The sequence below is a fragment of the Phacochoerus africanus genome, chromosome 8, assembly GCF_016906955.1.
Source record: "Phacochoerus africanus isolate WHEZ1 chromosome 8, ROS_Pafr_v1, whole genome shotgun sequence".
Taxonomy (NCBI): Eukaryota; Metazoa; Chordata; class Mammalia; order Artiodactyla; family Suidae; genus Phacochoerus; species Phacochoerus africanus.
Window position 1 is genome coordinate 88,997,122 of NC_062551.1, and position 17,895 is coordinate 89,015,016.

Below are 17,895 nucleotides of genomic sequence, written 5' to 3' on the forward strand. Positions count from 1 at the left end.
CGGCCCAGAATTAAGACTAGACCCAGGGGTCTTGTTTCCAAGGCTGCTGCACTGTGCAACTGCGGGGGGGCCCCAGTGGCCTTTCTCTGTGGGGCCCTGACTCCCAGCCAGGCCGCTTCCCCATCCATCAGAGGTGGGATGGACCTCCTTCTACACAGCGACCTGAGGACCTTCCTGGCCTAGGTGGTCCCCCGCCCCTCACGAGGCACAAGGAAGAAGACAGACTCCTCAGGGGCAGAGCCAGCCCAGAGGTTCAGAAACCCCACACAGTTCCAGGCCCTGACTGTGGGAGGCAGCTGGCATGAGAGGCACTTTGCAGCTCACCAATATATTGTGTGAGATTGGCGTGATTTTTCCCATGTGGAAAAACTGAGGTCCAGAGAGGTTGAGTCATTTCTCTAAGATCACACAGTGACGGGGCCTGGATTTAAGCCCAGGTCTGTGGGGTTCCAATGACCAGGCTCTTGTCACTGTCTCAGGAGCTTCCCTCTGTCTGCTCCTAAGGCTACCACCATGCTCTCCTCCAGGCAGCCGATAGTCTTTCCCAGATGAAAAGTCATGATGTAGGTGCCTCGGGCCCACTGTTTTAAATTCACCAGTGTGGGACACAGGACTGAAGGCAAGTCATGGCCTCTCTCTAAACCTCATTTCCCCTGCCCCCCGCCCCCTCCCACCCCATAAAATGGGCATAATACTATCCATAATATCCTTGCTTTGTGGATTAGCTATGCTAATGCAGGTACCCTGCCTGCGCCGAAACAGATGTGATCGCAGGGTGTGTCTGAATGGAAGTGACTCTGCACAGCCTGTAACTTTAATTTAATACAAATTCATCATAACTCACAAAATGGGCAACATTTAAAATAAAAATACTGCTGGGGGTGGCCCAGATATTCTGGTAGCTGAGACTGAGGATTCCTCCTGCCCAAGGGAAGGCCCCAGGGGGTGAACAGTTATGAGGAGGGAGCCCCCCAAGTTCAGCTAGTCTGGCTCCTTTGAGATGGGTGGGGTCAGAGACCCCAAGTTCAGAATCTAGGCCCCAGGATTAGAAAGAAAAGCCAAGGCCTACGAGACACTTCAGCTTGGTCCCGCAGGCCTGCCCCCCACCCCCACCCCCCGCCCCTGGCCCCTGTCCTGGACAGGAACAGAGCCACTGAGCAGGACACCTGGAGGCACTGCTGCTCCAAAGCCAAGGCCCAGAGGCGGGTTCCAGTGGCAAAAACTGTGGGTGCGCTTGTTCAACGTCCATCCTAACTTTCCTCTGTTGTGCCTTTTTGTATGGCTGAGGCTGGAAAGAAGAAAAGTACATGTCCCAGACTCCCTTGCAGCCAAGGTTCTGGATCTGATTTAAGTTTCCCCAAACAGAATCCCTCGTAGAGATTTGGATCTGGAAACTGATGTGAGTGGAGGGAGGCAGGCCTCAGGATGTCCACTCACTGGCCTGGACAGTAGCAGAGGGAGCACAGTTCTACAGCCAGCACCCTCTTGATGCAGTGGCTTCCTGCAGATGGAGCAGTGTTCCTGGTAATGATGAATTTGGTGGCTGGGAGTTGTTCCTGGACATTCAGCAGCGTCTGCTCCTCCAGCCTTTCCAGGGACTTTGCAAAGCCACTGGGGACCTGGTAATAAATCCTTGTCTAATTAAACTCGCCAAAGCAGCTCTTGCTTTCTGCAACAGTATCGCAACTGAGGCAGATGCCAAGACTGATGAGGGGGCCCAGCCAACAGCCCATCCCAGCATTCAGGGCCTGACTAAAACAACTGCTCTCCGCAGGCTCACTCCCCCCTAGCCTGGTCACAGAGACCTGGCTGGACCCTTGTTCAGAGCTGCTGGGGGCCTCCACCATCCAAGGGTCCGCCACTATCCAGTGCTTCTTGTCCTGCATCAGCCTTGGCTGTGCCATCATCCTGCCTTAAGACCTGTGGGCAGGAAGGTGGTGGCGTGGTGACCGTAAAATGTGGGCTCCACTGCTGGGTGCCTTCCACAGGCCACATCATTTCTGCCTGCACCTGAGTGGGTAAAAGAGGCACCATAAAGCTCTTGGTACAGGGGTGGAAGGAGAGGGTGGTTCTCAGGCAACCCTGGGACCGGCTGCTGCCTGTGTCCACCATAGACTGGGGTCAAGGATAAAATGGCCCATCACTAGCTTGGTCATGGGCACGTCGTAGGCCTGGGAGCATAGGAGGGCACTGTGTATCTTTTGGGCTGCCAACTGCGGGCAATACTCTAACACATCCTGAGGTCAGGGCATGTGGATGGGAGGGAGACACAGGGACACAGTCCCCTGCCCCTGAGAGAAGGAAGATGAGGGCTGGGCAGGGGCTGCTCTGAGGAGAAGCCATGTCACATCCTTGGACTAAAGCTGTATCCCCATGGAAGTCAGAGCTACAGAACATCAGTGCTGGAAGAGTTCTGGAATCATGGAGACACCTCTCTGGCCCATTTTACAGACAGGGAAATGGAGGCTGAAGGGTGAACAACTGCCTGGAGACCTCAGGGTGGCCCAGCTGGGCTGCGGTCCAGGCCTCAGGTCTCCTGGGCAGGGCCCTCGCTGGTGACCATTCCCGGGCGCCCGTGGTCTCCTTCCATCGCCCTAGATGCGGACGGTATTGATCCGCAGTGGCTGCACGTTCTTGCCATTGGCGTGGCTCTGCCCGGGGCTGAAGTAGGAGCAGAGCTTGCCCGGGAACTTCTCGCGGAACGTGTAGAGCCAAGACATGTCGTCGGCGTTGTAGAAGATGAGCAGGCCTTGGTCATAGTCCAGGAAGACGCCCACCTTGTCGAGCTTGTCGCGGACGTTGAGCCGCGTCCAGGGCTCGGTGCAGGCGCTGTACTGGTTGCCGTCGTGCATGACAATGCAGTAGAAGCCACGGCTGGGCTGGATCTGGATGCTGCCCTTGCGGCTCGCGGCCTCATGGGCAAGCCCGATCACCCACTGCGTCTTCTCTGCCACCACCACCTCCCAGTAGTGGACACCGCTGCTGAAGGCCTCAGAGCCCAGCACCGACACCTCCACATCGAAGCGCTTCGGCGAGTCCTGCAGAGGCTGAGGGTGCAGGTTGCCATAGGCCACAATGGTGCAGTCGTCGGACAGGATCAGGCGCTGGTGGGCAGTGCCTGGGTCCAGGGTCAGGGCGGCTGGCACTGCGGGGATGGAGGAAGAAGAGAAGATGAGAAGGGGCTGTGGCCCCGTTCTACGGTGCCGCCCTAAGGCCAGGTTCCCTTGGTCCCCAGGAGGCTGTGTGATGCTGAATACAAGCCTGCCCTCTCTGGGCCTCAGCGTCCCCCTCTGTGAAATGGAAAGATGACAGCTAGAGTCTTCCCAGATTTAGACCTGGCTGCAGAGGACAGAAACCATGGCTGCTTGTTCACCAACAGTGCCTGGGGGCAGGCATAGAGGGGGCACGCCACAAAAATGTGTTGAATACATCTGAATGAGGTCCAGAAGTGGGTAATTCTAGGGCTGGGAGGGAGCTTAAAGATTATTCAGGTGCTGGATAATCACCCTGCAGGGTGATCTGGCCATGTGTGGCGGTGTTTGGATTGTCTCCGTAGATGGGATCCAAGGATGCTAAATGCCCTGATGGACAGAGTGTCCCACCAGCCCCACCAGAGTTTCAGATACTCCACTAGATACTCATGTGGGTGAAAAACATCCTTTACCATGATCTGGATTACGACTTAATTCCATGTACCATATAAACCTGAAGTCACTGGTGTCCAGTTTGAATATAAACTGAGTATTTTGACACGCAACACCCATGTAAACTCTGGGGCGGGGGCGGGGGTGGGAGAGAGACTGAATTTGTCTAGAACTCCACTGAGAATCGTTTGCTTTTTTGGAAAATATATGTCTAAGGACAACATCACTGACTAATATAATATACCTGTTTTGGATGGTATTTGAGGCAGAAGATGTTTTACCTGTGATGTGAGCACCTGACTCCTTCATTGTGGTTTTCAGTGTGGTTGTGAGTAAGCAGGTACATAATTGACACATACAATATACTACTATAAATAATTTCCTTCTATTTTTCCTTTATATCATAGAGTGCATATATATATACATATATTTGTACATACATGCATATATATATTCTTGAAGGTTGTGAAAAGGTCCTATCTTTGAGACATTACAAATTTATTATGAAAAGCAGATGATGGGTCTGAAAGAGCTGAAAAACCACTGATTCTGAGCCAGCTCTCCCCCCCACCCCACCCCTTTTTTGGGGGGCTATACTCGTGGCATCCAGAAGTTCCCAGTCCGGAGATCAAACTCGAGCCACAGCAGTGACAATGCCGAATCTTTAACTACTAGGCCACCAGGGAACTCTCTGGCCAGCTCTCCCATTTTGACAGATGGGGAACCTGAGACCCAGAGGAGGTGTGACTAGTCTTAGGTCACTTGGCAAACATTGGCAGAGCCAGGATGCATCAAGACCATGTACAGTCCAACCCCAGCCCTCTCTTCCTGCCTACGTCTCACCCACCACCCCCCATCCCACTCAGACCCAAAGCCTTTGCCCAGACTGTTCTTTCCACCACCTTCTCTCTGCTTGTTGTAATGACAACCCCCAAGGCCCAGTTCCAGGGCCCAGCCTCCGGGAAGCCTTCCCTGGTTGCCCAGTAGATGTGCTCACTCCTTCCTCTGAAATTCCTTAACTTTGTTTGTGCCCTTCTCCTGATGCGAGGTGTGGTTTCTGTGCCTTTATCTTACCCCCATTTACACCAGGAGGGCAAGGGCTGGGCGCTATCCAACCAGGTGTTCCCTTGTGGGCCCAGGGCCCAGCACAGGGTCTGGCACGCAGAAGCTTTCCAGAAAGGCCCACCAAATTAAACTGACCCCACTTGTGTGGCTTTTGGGGCAGGCAGCACAAGCTGGGTCACTCAGCTCTGGGCTGGCCACCCTGGCGTAGCAGGTCTGGCTCTCAGAGTCTCATGACTCTTGTCAAGGACTCTGTTTCCTCCCACCTCCCTGGGGAAGCTGATGCCCAATGAGAAGGAGGTACTTGGAACTGACTCTCCTTAGGCTGGATGACCATTTCCAGAACAGAGCAAGACAGAGGCGAGAAAAGGAAAAGGAATCCCACCACCAGCTTGGAGCAAAGGAAGGATTCCTCCATCCGTGTTTGTGGGGCTTCCCTTATCTGGTGGAGCGGGGGTGTGATTACACTTGGCTGCAGCATCACCTCCTACTTCAACCACCTCAGCCGACTGCGTACACGCACAGAAACCACATGCCTCAATGATGGCAATTGTCTCCAGGAGGGAGTGACGGCCAGTCCCTGAACTGTGCTCCTGTGCATACAGCTGCTAACAAAGCTGACCACTGACTTCTAGCAAGCTGCTTCCATGAGCTCTGTCAGGAATAAATTTAGTTTTAAATTTTACACTCTTGTTTCCTGTTCTTAGAAGTCAGAGAGCTGTATGGAAACAATTAGCCCTGTGAATAGAGGGGGGTCAATGGAAACATAATTCTCTATCCAGGGACAGAGAAGAGGGGAGCCGTGAGGAGGAAGCCATGAGTCAGTGGATGAACGTTTCACCCTGTCGTCTGGTCACAGCACAGCCTGTCAGACCAGAAGGCTCCTGCCACGAGGAATGTGGGAGTTCCCACAGTGGGGTCAGGAGGTAGGAGGTGGAGGGGTGTAGGAGGTATGTGTGTGTGTGGGAGGGGAGCTCAGGAGAGAAGAACCTAATCAGACACACGCGGGGCCACTCCTACCACTTGTGGAATGTGGGTCATACTCAGGCATCTATGGCAGAGGGGCAAAAGGGACAGAATGGGCACAATGCCAATGTGTGGGTAGTTATATCACAGTGAGTGCCCCGTGGGAAACTGGGCCTTATATTTGAGGTGCTCAGGATGATTTGAGGAGACTAGAGAGAGGCGGAAACCCAGGCTCAGGGAAGAAGGACTAGAGGAGAGGCTCACCCCCTTGCTTGCAAGCCTAAGTAGTGCAATGTGGGCAATGCAGGCCTTTCTGGTGCCGCTGATGAGTGGGGAGGGCACCCCAGGAGGCAGACAAGTGGGCTTTCAGTGGTTCTGAGATTGGGCAGACAGTAAGCCTGTAGGATGGCGGAAATCCACGCTGCATTGAGCGCTGACCCCAGTGCCCTGACCGAGAGGGCTTGAGGACAGGACCGCCACTTACTGGGTAGGTCTAGGGGCAGGGTCTGCTATTCATTGGTCAGTTCTGACAGTAGAGGTGGGGCTAAGGGGGGGGGTGGGACCTGATCCACAGGGGGCAGGGCTCAACAGCCAGTAGAAGGACAGGGCCTGGCATTCTTATTAGGCAGAGGGTGTGGCCTGATTCCTAGGAGGCTTTTACACCCCAAAGGATGGGCTGAAGTCGTGGCAGTCCCTCCATGCATCATTTATCCCCAGGAGAGGTGATGGAGCCAGCGAAACAAATCCTGTCCCCTGGGGTTCACAATTTTACAGATCAGAGCTCTTTTCTGGGTCCTGGGGCACTTATAAAAACAGAAAGCAGGCACTGAGGCAGCCCATCTGGTCTCCAGGTGTGTTGTCCATGCATTTAAGCTTCTCTGAGACTTCAAGGTCAAAGACATTCAGGAAGGATCATGGACTGTGTGGCGGGAGGTGGGTGGGGTGGAGACTGTCTCCTGGCCACCATCAACCACACATGGCAGTGGCCCAGGCAGCAGGGAAGCTCCAAAGTCCAGTGCCATCAATTGCAGTGAGTGGCTCTTTGTTCTCAAAGATAGTGACTTCAAGGCCTGACAGGGCAAGAACTACCATCAGCTCTTTGCTCTGCTCAGACCTTTAAAAAGTCTGGTCCCTCAGGCCTTTGGTCTACTCAGGTCCCCAGCTGCACAGTGCGGGCATTTGAAAAACATTTTCACACCCTCTAGCTCATGGGAACACCACAGCAACCCCAGGAGCACAAATTTTCAGAAGAGGAAACTCGAAGGCGATTTCTTTGAGATAAGTTGCTTGCTCAAGTTGCCACTTGGGGTTGGAAGCAGAGCTAGAACTTGAGCTGTCTTTTCATACCATGTTCTTTCCTTTATGTGGCTCCAGAAAGCATATCCAGCAAGAATGAGGAAGCACCTCATGATTCATGATATCATAAGAAACAGGTATCAGGCCCTTATCAGATTTCAGGACTATCACAAATAAATAATCCTTTTGTTTTTTTCTTTTTACAGCCACACCTGCAGCATATGGGAGTTCTTGGGCTAGGTGTTAAATCAGAGCTGCAGCTGCATGCCTATGCCACAGCCATGGCAGAACCGGATCTGAGCCATATCTGTGACTTATGCCTCAGCTTGTGGTGCCGCCTGATCCTTAACCCACTGAGCAAGGGCCAGGGATGGAACCCGCATCCTCACGGAGACAACATTGGGTTCTTAACCCGCTAAGCCGCATAGGAACCCCACAAATAATCTTAATGTTTAATTTTCCTAGCTACCCTGGGAGATAAATCACACCTTCCCCATCCCTGTCTTATAAATAAGGAGACAAGCTGAGATATTTGCCCTGGGCCACACAGCTAGGCAGTGAATGCAGGAACCCAAAATGATTGGATTTGGAGAACCGGGGGCGGGGGGGGGGGGGGGGGGGGGGCAGGTGCAAAGGAAGCCGTGTCTGGTGTCCTCTGAACAATGGCCACTTGGCCTGGATAGGAAGGAAGTCTGTGCCCTGGGAGCTGGGCAATCAGGCCAGGCAGTCGGAGGAGGGTTTCCAGTGTCAGCTGAGAGCAGAGGCAGGGGTGGGGGTGGGGGCGGAGAGTGGAGCTTCCAGAGTCGGGAGGGACAGGTGCTAGACAGAGTTCTCAGGTGACCCAATAGGGAGCCTGAGCTGGAAATGGGGCAGGCAGGAAGCTGCTAGAATCCAGGGCTAGGTCCCTGGGGGCACCTGCCCCTCCCATCTGGACATAAAGGGCCTTGGTTTTGGCAAAGGAGCCAGAGTGACTTCACAGGCCTACAGACAAAGGCAGGGGCCCAGCTAGCCAGGTCACTGTTCTCTGAACCCCTAGGGACCTCTGTCCTTGGCAGGATCTTCAGGGCACACACTGCTGCTCCCTCAGCCCCTGTGCCACAGGCAGCTTGCTCTGGGGCAGTAGTTCTCGATTGGGGCAGTCTCCCTTGGAGGGGACACTTGGCAAGGTCTGGAGACATTACAGGATGTCACAACCAAGTGGGGGGCGGGGGGTGCAGCATCTAGCCGCATCCCATCAGGACAGCTCCCAAGACAGGGAATTATCCAGCCCCAAATGTCAACACTGCTCAGGCTGAGAAACCCTGCCCTGGGGCAATCAGCAAGGTCCCACTGCCATTTGCTCACTTGTGAAGGAGTCAAAGGGAACACTAGCATCCCTCTAATACAGAGAAGGAAACTGAGGCTCAGAGGAGGAAGTGACTTGTCCAAGGATGTGCAGCGAATTCTTTCATCCCACAAATAATTATGGGGCACCTATCTAATGCCAAGCACTATTCTGGCAACAGAACTGAGACCAGGAATCATTCATTTCCTTATTCATTCATCAACAAACATTTGCTGTGCTGGCTGCTGGGATGTATAGTGATGAATCAGCCCCAGCCCCTAACCCCTCAGAGCTCACGGTCTTGTGAGAGAGACAGCCATGTAGATATTAAAGAAACAGTGAGAACAGGAAAAAAAAAAGTCTGGAGGAGAATTCCAGGAAGGCTTCCCAGAAGAGGTGTTTATAAACTAAGATGTGAAGGAGAGTAAGAGTTAGTCATCAAAGATTGAGGTTTGGGAGTTCCCATTGTGGCTCAGCAGTAATGGACCCGACCAGTAGCCATTTGGACCTGGGTTCGATCCTTGGCCTTGCTCAGTGGGTTAAGGATCTGGTGTTGCTGTGAGCTGTGGTATAGGTCACAGATGTGGCTCGGATCTGGTGTTGCTGTGGCTATGGCCGTGGCCGGCAGCTACAGCTCTGATTCATCCCCTAACCTGGGAACTTCCATATGCTGCATGTATGGCCCTAAAAAGCAAAAAAAAAAAAAAAAGGCTGAGGTTTGGGTAGAGGGTTCTAAGCAAAGGGAACAAGGGAAAAGCATGTGTAAAAGTCTGGAGGAGAAGGAATACAACTCATGTAAGACCTGAAGATGGTTCAGCGTGGCTGAGTGAGTGTGATATAGAGGGGAGAATGAGAGAATGGCCCGGCCCAGATCTCATAGGTCCTCGACTGTCAGGTCAAGGTGCCTGGATTATCTCTCTGAGCTGTGGCAGGGGCGGGGCAGGTGGCCGCTGAGATAAATAGACCTCCTGAGACCATCTGCCTGAGGGGCTTCCTTGGGTCAGGGGAGGGAACAGGACCCCGGGACCGGCTTCTTGCCTACTTGAGTTACGATGCTTCACTCTCGTGTGGTTACGACCCTGCTGGGTTCTGGAACCTCCAGGGTTGGGAGCACACAGGGCAGCTCCTACCCCCAGAGGATAGCCAAGAGCCCCATGCCATCTGGGGGCAAATGGGCCCTTCCCCCAATTACTATGAGGGCACAGATCCAGATTTAGGAGTATGAGGAGGTGTCCCTTCGCTTTTGTGAAACCAGTAATGATGTATCAAATGAGGCCTTCGGTCACCTAAGGGGAGCCCCATCTCTGTCCAGCATTCACACCCTCAGTGACTGTCCTCAGCCCCTCTCCATCTGTACCTGAAGGCCCAATCAGGAGCATCCTGGGATAATTCATGCTTCTTCCCTCCCCGTAGCACCCAATGTCAGGGACTGGCCGGAGGCACCTTCAGGCCCCACCCTTCCCTGGGTGGGAAAGCCCTCAGTTCAAACATCATCTGCTTAGCATTCCCCTGGCCCCTCCCCTGCCCCATCCAGAGTCTCCTGTTGTCCCTCTGGGCTCCTATGACCCCATGTAACTCTCTCATCATGGCCCTTGTCCCACTGGACTGTCAGGTTCTGTTTTCCCATCTGTCTCCCCGATCCCTGAAAGTGCCTCAAAGGACTTTCAATGTTTGTGGATCCAAAGAATGAATCTGGACAGATGGAAAGAGCTCTGATTGCTGTGTGACCTTGGAAAATCAATGAGCCTCTCTGAGCCTCAGCCTTCCCAGCAGCCTTCTTGGGTTGGTATGAGGCCAGAGAATGCCTGGTTAGTTTAGCAGGTAAGGACACAGGCTCTGGAGTCTACCAGATCTGGGTTTAAATCCTGGCTGTACCATTTACAGATCGTGACCATGGGCAAGTTTCTAAGCGCCTTGTGCCACAGTTTCCTCATCTAAAAATGATAATAACAGTGTCTACGTCTTTGGTGGAAGTCCCTTCTATACCCTACCCTTGTCTCACCTCTAAAGGACATCGTGAGAGTTCCTGTTGTGGCTCAGCAGGTTAAGACATAGTCTCCATAAGGATATGTGTTTGATCTCTAGCCTCTCTCAGTGGGTTAAGGACCTGGTGTTGTCACAAGCTGCACAGTAGGTCACAGATGTGGCTTGGATCCAGTGTTGCTGCAGCTGTGGTGTAGCTCTCATTTGACCCCTAGCTCAGGAATTTCCATATGCCACAGGTGCAGTCATAGAGAGAAAAACAAAGAAAGGACACTGGGCCTGACTCAGGAACACGGAAGGTTCCTGCTGCCAACGGGTTCGACTCTGATGCCCTTGAGGGTTGTGTGATTTCAGGAGGGTGTTTATCTACCAGTCCCAGAATTTACCAACTCTACTAAAAACCCATTTCAGACTTTCTCCTCTCTCGGCAAACCTCCCGTTACCTCCTCTAGCTCATCCTCATCTTAGCGGACAACCTTGCTTGCTCCCTCACTGGGGACGTGAAGCTCTCAGAACCCCCACAAGCTCCTATCTGCTTCAGTGTCCACCTGTTCTACCTTCTCCAGGAGAGGCAGCGGTGGATCCCACTCCTGGCGGTCCCTCCAGCAACTCGCTCCTTCATCCTCAATTCTGCCGCCTTCTACTGGAACTTTTCCATGCCCCAACTCCCCCCCCACCAATATGCTGTCATTTCTTCCATCTTCTTCTTCTTCTTCTTTTTTTTTTTTTGGCTTTTTTACGACCGTGCCTGCGGCATAGAGAAATTCCCAGGCTAGGGGTTGAATTGGAGCTACAGCTGCCAGCCTACACCACAAGCTCACGACAACGCCGGATCCTTAACCCACTGAGCGAGGCCAGGGATCGAACTCACATCCTCATGGATCCTAGTTGGGTTTGTTAATCACCATGCCACGAAGGGAACTCCTGTTTCTTCTATCTTAAAAAAACAGCAGCTGCCACATTCACGCCCCTTCCCTTAAATGAAACTCTTTGAAAGCATGGTCCCCACTTCCTCTCATTCTCCCTTGGATGGCCTCTGGCCAGGCTCTTGCCCCTATCACTCCACCCAAGCAGCTCTTGTCAAGGTCACAAGGACCTCCATGTTGCCAGACACAGAGAACAGTCAGTTCCTGGCCTCCCACACAGCCTTGCCGCCATTAGCCACTCTCTCCTCCTCGAAACGCTTTCTCCTCTTGGCTTCCAAGACAAAGCCAGGTCTTCCTACTTCTCTGGCTGTTCCTTCTCAGTCTCCTCAGATGAGTCCCCCTCCTGTCCTTAACTTCTAGGAGTGCCCCAGGGCTCCAAATGTTAGTGGCTCTCTCTCTCTTCTCTCTGCCCCAGCTTCCTAGGTGATCTCATCCAGGCTCACTCAGTACCGTCCACGTGCTGATGACGCCAGCCCTGACCTTCCTCCTGTACTGCAGGCCCATCACTCCCACCGCCTTCTCTGCGTCCGCACGGAGACATCAAATTGGCCTTGCAAACCTCATGTGCTTGCAACTGCATCCTCCCGGTCACCTTGGCCAAAATCGTAGTCTTCCTTGTCTTTTTTTTCCCCCCTCACACCTGAGATGTGATCCATTAGCAAATCCTGTTGGCTGTCTATTCACGACATGTTCACAATAGATCCTACATCCTATGGCTTCTCTCCACCTCCACGGCCACCACCCGGCTGCAGGTCACCAGCATCTCTCACCTGCATCATTGCAGGAGTCTCCTATCCAGTTTCCAGCCTCCACCCTTTACCCCCTGCAGTCTATTCTCAACCCAGCAGACAGAAGGATAGTAAAAACTTAGGCCAGCTCATGTCACTTCACTGCCCCAAACCCTCCAATGGCTCCCATCTCAATCAGCATAAAATTTAAAGTTTTCACATGAACCCATAGGCCCTCATGGTCAGGGGTCTGGCGACTGCTACCTCCCTGACCTCCTCACCTCCACGCTCCCTCTCACTCATTCCGCTGCAGCCACACTAGTCTCCTTGAATGTGCCAGGCTTGCTTCTGCCTCAGGGCCTTTGCACTTGCTATTCCCACTGCCAGGAACACCCTTTCCTCAAATACCTGCACTCTTCTTTCTTCAGGTCTTTACTTCAATGCCTCCTTCTCCGTGAGGTCTTCCAACTGGATCCTGTATCTAAATGCTCTGTCCTGCTCTACATCCCCTGGCTCCCTTCCTTTTATCATTATCTAATCAACTATGTATTTTACTTATTGACTTTTGTTTCCTTTCTCACACCCTAGGATATAAGTAAGACCCACGAGGGTAGGAAATTCTGCCTGTTTTGCTTACTGCTCTATCTCCAGAACCTAGAATAGGGTCTGGTGTGAGGTAGGTGCTTGATGTATTTTATAGAGTGAATGAATGAACTGCCCAGGACCTTAGTCTCTTCATCTAGAGAATGGGGACACTAGTAAAACCTACCTCCTGGGGTTGTAAGAAGATTCACTGGGCTGAGTGATGGGGCAGGTGCCTAGCCCAGGCCCTGGGACGCAGCAGGTGCTCAGCAAGGCAGTCTTCTCATCCCGTGCCCTGCCCCCAGGCCATGTGCAGAGCAGGGGGCTGGGCGGGGCTCTGCCCCTCTGGCTCTGACCCATGATAATCCCTGCCTCTCCGCGGGTCCCCGTAGTGAGTGGCAGGAAGGGCCTTACCTGGGTGGATGTCCTGGAACAGGGACTTCCAGATGGTGTACTGCAGGGGGCCTGTGTACTTGGAGGTTGGGAAGTCTTCGTAGGTCAGATTAGTCTCATGGATTTTCCCTTTGAGCCTGGAACAAGAGCAAGCGAGCAAGCAGAACTGAGGGCTGGATTCCTGTCCCAGCACCTTCAGGGCAGCTGACATAGGGTGGGGTCAGGCATGGGAGGTCTGCCAGACCCAGACTCAAGTGCCTGCTTGTGTCAATTCCTACTTCTCTAGCTATTACCCTCAGTTTCCTCATCTTTAAAATGGGTGCTGTGGTTACACCTGCCTCCTAGGCTTGTGAAGATTACATGGCATAATGTTTGTGCAATGCTTGGCTCATAGTCAGCGTGGAATACATGACATCAGAACTGCTCATTAACAAACCAATAATTAAGTGTTATTATTATTAAAGGTGGCTATGGAACAAGAGGGCTTGAATCCTGGCTCCTCCACATACTAGATGAAAGGCCTTGGCCAGTTGCTCTAGCTTCTCTGCGCCTCAGTTTCTTCATGTGTGAAATGGGGATGATAGTGATGACTATCTCCAGGTGGCCAGTAGGGTTAAAAGAATATAAATATTACTATTTATTATAATGTAATATCATTGTTATAACAATTAATAGATAATACAAAACACATATTTGTAATATAATATAAATAACACAAGTAATAGCCTACATGATTATAAATATTATATATATAAAATTGGAGTTCCCTGGTGGCTCAGTGGGTTAAGGATCTGGCAATGTCACTGCTGTGGCTCAGGTTGCTGCTGTGGCATAAATTCAATCCCTGGCCAGGGAACTTCTTCATGCCATGGGCATGGCAAAAAACACATAAATAAAATAATATGAATATGTAAAGCCTTTACCCTAGGCTCTGGCACACAGCAGATGTCCTGTACGTTTGATGGAGATTTGAATGAATGAATTCTCTGCTGACTATCCCATTCGCCTCCAATCCCACCAGCCCACAGGGGCCAAAGAGGGGACACCCATGTGGGAAAGACCCCAGGCAGGAGGGCACTTACCGCTCAGACAGTGAGGCCACCCCGGCCAGGAAGGTGTGCCGGTCGGTTTCAGCCAGGCGCTCCTGCAGGATCTGGGCCCCTTCCTGCACCTTGCGCAGCTGCTGGCTGTAGCGCTGGACTTTCTGCTCGATGTCAGTCAGGGTGCGGGCCGTGTCTGCCTCCAGCTCCTCCAGCATGGCCTTCTGCCGCTCCCGTAGCAGCCGGTGCAGCCGCTCAAAGGCCTCCCCAATGGTGGTCCGCAGACTTTTCGTGGAAGACTGTGGAGAGAGTCCTCAGGGGTTAGTCAGAGAGGGTGGATGGGGGGACCCCTCAGTGAGAGGAGGCAATCGAGGGTCCTGGCACACAGAGAGGCAAGGGTGGGAAAGGCACGCTTGGTGGGGGGATGACATGTACAAAAGCATGGTGGCAGGAGAGAACTGATGGCCAGGGACAGCAAATAATTTGTCTTCATTAGGAAATGAATGAAATGGTCCAGGTGAGACAGTGAGGCTTGATCTAAAGGAGCATCAGACAGACAAGGCTTGAAAGATATTTGTGGGGAAGCCTCTTTGGCCCTGGTGACCAACTGGCTGGCTGTAGGGGTGCAGGAGAGACAGGTGTGAAGATGACATCCAGATTTCTGGCTTGGGGGAGGGAAGGATGGGGAAGCTGGCAGGAGATGCTGGTGGTGGTGGGTGTTAGGCAGGGAGAATATGGTGAGTTCAGTCTGGGAGACAACAAAATCTTTATTTTAAAAAAAAATCACTCACGGGGCACAAGCAAATATGACAAGGTCATAGATTCAGCTGTATAAATGGCAGTGTGCTGGGCGAAGCTCCGTGGTCATTTGCCCTGTCCTGCCACCCTGAGACCCTCTGGCCAGGGAACAAGAGCTAGAGGTTAAAGCCATCATCATAAGAGGCAAGCATGGACATGTGTGGTTCTCTCTGTGCCCAAGGCCCTGCCAGGCCCGGGAGGGGATTCAGTGATAAAAGGCACAACTTTGGTGCCCAACGGCTCTGGGTCTCCAGCTGTGGTGACCTTAGTTGCCTGATACCTCTGAACTTTGTTTTCTTATCTGGGAAAAGGGTAACACAAGTTCACTGCATGGAAAATGAGGGAACATTCACAAAGCACATGGCATCGTTTGAGGTGCAAAGAGCCTGGTTATTAAAACATTCCAACAGGCACATCGTAGAAGTCTTTGTAGAGAGATGGCTTCTGAGCGGGGGCCTGAAGGCTGGGCAGGATGTCAGTTGGGGGTGCGAGGAGCAGGCCGAGAGAACAGTAAGAGGCCGGATGACAGGAGGTACGAGTGCGGTGGCTGCAGCAGTGTGTGGGGCCTGCCTCTGCAATTTGACTTTGTGGGATTCTGGCTAGGAGTTCAAGGAGTCAGGGACCCCGCTGTGTTCAGTGCCCAAGGCTCTGTGGGAGGCTCAACAAAGGCTCAATTAGGGCCTGTTCCCTCCCGTCGCGGCAGGAAGAGTTGCTGGCAGAGGGCCAGCCTCCCTGCGCATGCCCACCCAGAGCGCCAGCCAGACAAAGGGGGTGGGGGAGAGGCTGGAGATGAATGGCCAGGCTGCCTGTGGCCTCCCTGAGCCCCCTCACCCAGGGAGGGCTGAGGCTTCTGCAGCCGCAGGTCGTGGTGATGAAGAGGGGGCCTGCCCTCCCTGTTCTTGGCGGCCCCCCAAGAACCCTGTATCTCACAGCCGCCCCTTCCGGCTCCTCCTCCCCCAGTGTGAGGCAGCTCTGGCCCAATGGCCACCCTCTCCTAACTGAAAATTCTGGTTTGCCTCCCACCTCTGTGGCTGCACCCTCCCTGCCACCCATGTTCCCAAGGTGGCTGCCTTTCCTTCTCACCTGAGGCTGGATCCTTCTTCTCATCCCACACACCCTTCCTTGTCTTTAACTCCTGCTGCTTTGATGATGGCTTCCAAGTGCATATTGAAGGTCTCACCTGTCCCCTGAGTGCCACCTTCATCTTTCCACCTGCCTCCTCCACACATGCCTGGGGGTCCCACCAGCTCACTGGATCCACCTGTCAACTCCACGTTTTTGCCCACAAACTTGCCACCAGCGTGATCCTTCTAACCTGCAAACCAGGTCACAGCTGATCTCATGTTTAGGAACATTTTTGGGCTCCTCAATGACTAGTACAATGCTACATTCCTTAGCCTGTAATTCCAAGTCCTTGATCTGATCCCAGCTTACCTCCCTAGTGCCATTGCACTGGAATTCCACCTGCTTAGAGTGGACTCCTTCCCCAACAAACACATTAATCAACTGGCAGACTCCTACTCATCCTGCAAAGCCCAGATCAAAAGCCACCTTGTCTGTGATACCCTCCCTAAATTTTTCAGGCAATATGTAGTTCAGTGTTCCCACAGCACTTTGTACGTATTCTTAAAATACTGCCCCACATTTTATGTGGCTCTCCAGCTGGTGGATGAACCCCTCCTGGGTAGGAATCTTTCTTAGCCTTGCATCCCCTGTGCTCATCCCAGGGCCTGGCACAAGGCGGGCAGTTAGGACCCGCTTGAGAGTTGAGGAAGGGAAGGGTCTTGCCCAAGATTGCTCTGCAGAGGTGGGTACAGATTCCATCTTCTTCCCAGGGTGGGGGCCCGGGATGGAGGCCCAGTGTCCCCAAGACAAGAGGCAAGAAAGAGGCTGGGAGAGGACGGCTCAGAAGTGGAACATCAGAGTGACAGCCACCCCTGGAGCCCTAAGTATGTCTCTGATAGGTTCTCCAGGCCTACCTGGCCTGCAGCCCACAAAGCCATTGTGCTGAGGACATCCCAACATGAGGCTGGAATATGTCCTAACCTCAGACAGAATTAGACTGGAAGCTCTCAATTAGCTACTTACTAGCTGTGGGGCCTCAGGCCTGTCCTTCCACCTCCTTGAGTCTCAGTTTCCTTTCCGATGAAAGGGAGACAACCACCATTCCTACCTCAAAAGGTGTATTTCTTCCCCACTCATTTGTTCCACAACTATTTATTGCACGCTAGGCACTGTGTAGGTTCTGGGGAATCCTGCAGTCATGGAAGCGACATTCTGTAGAGCTTGGCGAGACAATGAATGGGGAACACAATTCCCAGCGCAGAGAAAGCTGCAGCTGAACTGATGTGCCCCATTTATTCTAGTTTTTTCTAGGGAAGAGCCCGCCCCGCCCCACCCCCAATCCATTAGTGCCATGACTGAGAAAGCAGCCCCCACCTCGGCCCACCACAACCCTGGGAACACAGGGAGGCTTGGAGGAGCGGGGGCCATCTCAGAAAAATACCCTGCCAGGAATGCGTCACTCGGTCAGGGCCGACCAAGGAAAACATTGGGCCTGGGGAGGGAGATCAGATGGGCCCTCAGGCCGGGCCATTGGAGGGGCAGGCGCCGCAGGAAAGCCTGCGGAAAGCCGAGTCAGGCACCAGGTGAAATATGACCTCCAAAGCTTCCATAGGCATGTCTTATATAAACACCCCGGTCCAGACAGGAAGCAGGGCTGGGGGAACTGGAGGGGGAGGTGGCCCCACAGGACCCCCCAGAGGTAGACAGATGGACAGGAAGGCAGGGGAGGAAGAGGTCAGTGGAGAAAAACAATGGGGGGGGGGGGAAGAGGAGAAACAGACCATAATATTCGCCTTGGATCCAGAGAGAGGCTTCCATTGCTTCTCTTCACCTGAGAGGTACAGGATCACCAGGCAGATGGGGAAACTGAGGCTGTGAGAAGCAGAGAGGCCAGAGTCCTGTGACTGTTTCTCATCTGTTGCCCACTGAGGGGCCTGCCTGGAGGCACTCCAGAATGTTCTCTGAAGAAATGTTTGTCATGACCTCCCTGAGACCCCACAGTGGGTTGGTGGCTAAGCTGGGGCACTGGTCTGGATCTCCAATGGCCTTTCCAGGCCCCAGCGTGACCTCTGGAGGCCCAGAGCATTC

The 17,895-nt window shown here is 53.1% G+C and overlaps 1 protein-coding gene across 1 annotated transcript in view; it reads right to left on the reverse strand.

Annotated features, from left to right (window-relative positions):
• Positions 1-804: 804 nt before the first annotated feature.
• TRIM62 (tripartite motif containing 62) overlaps positions 805-17,895 on the reverse strand; it is a 35,634-nt gene continuing 18,543 nt past the window's right edge. Inside the window, exons 4-6 of the mRNA XM_047793145.1 lie at positions 13,987-14,243; positions 12,926-13,041; positions 805-3,145 (exon numbers count right to left, since the gene is read on the reverse strand). Coding sequence (XP_047649101.1) covers positions 2,595-3,145; positions 12,926-13,041; positions 13,987-14,243 — 924 coding nt within the window. The 3' untranslated portion in view covers positions 805-2,594. The remainder of the gene's footprint in view (positions 3,146-12,925; positions 13,042-13,986; positions 14,244-17,895) is intronic.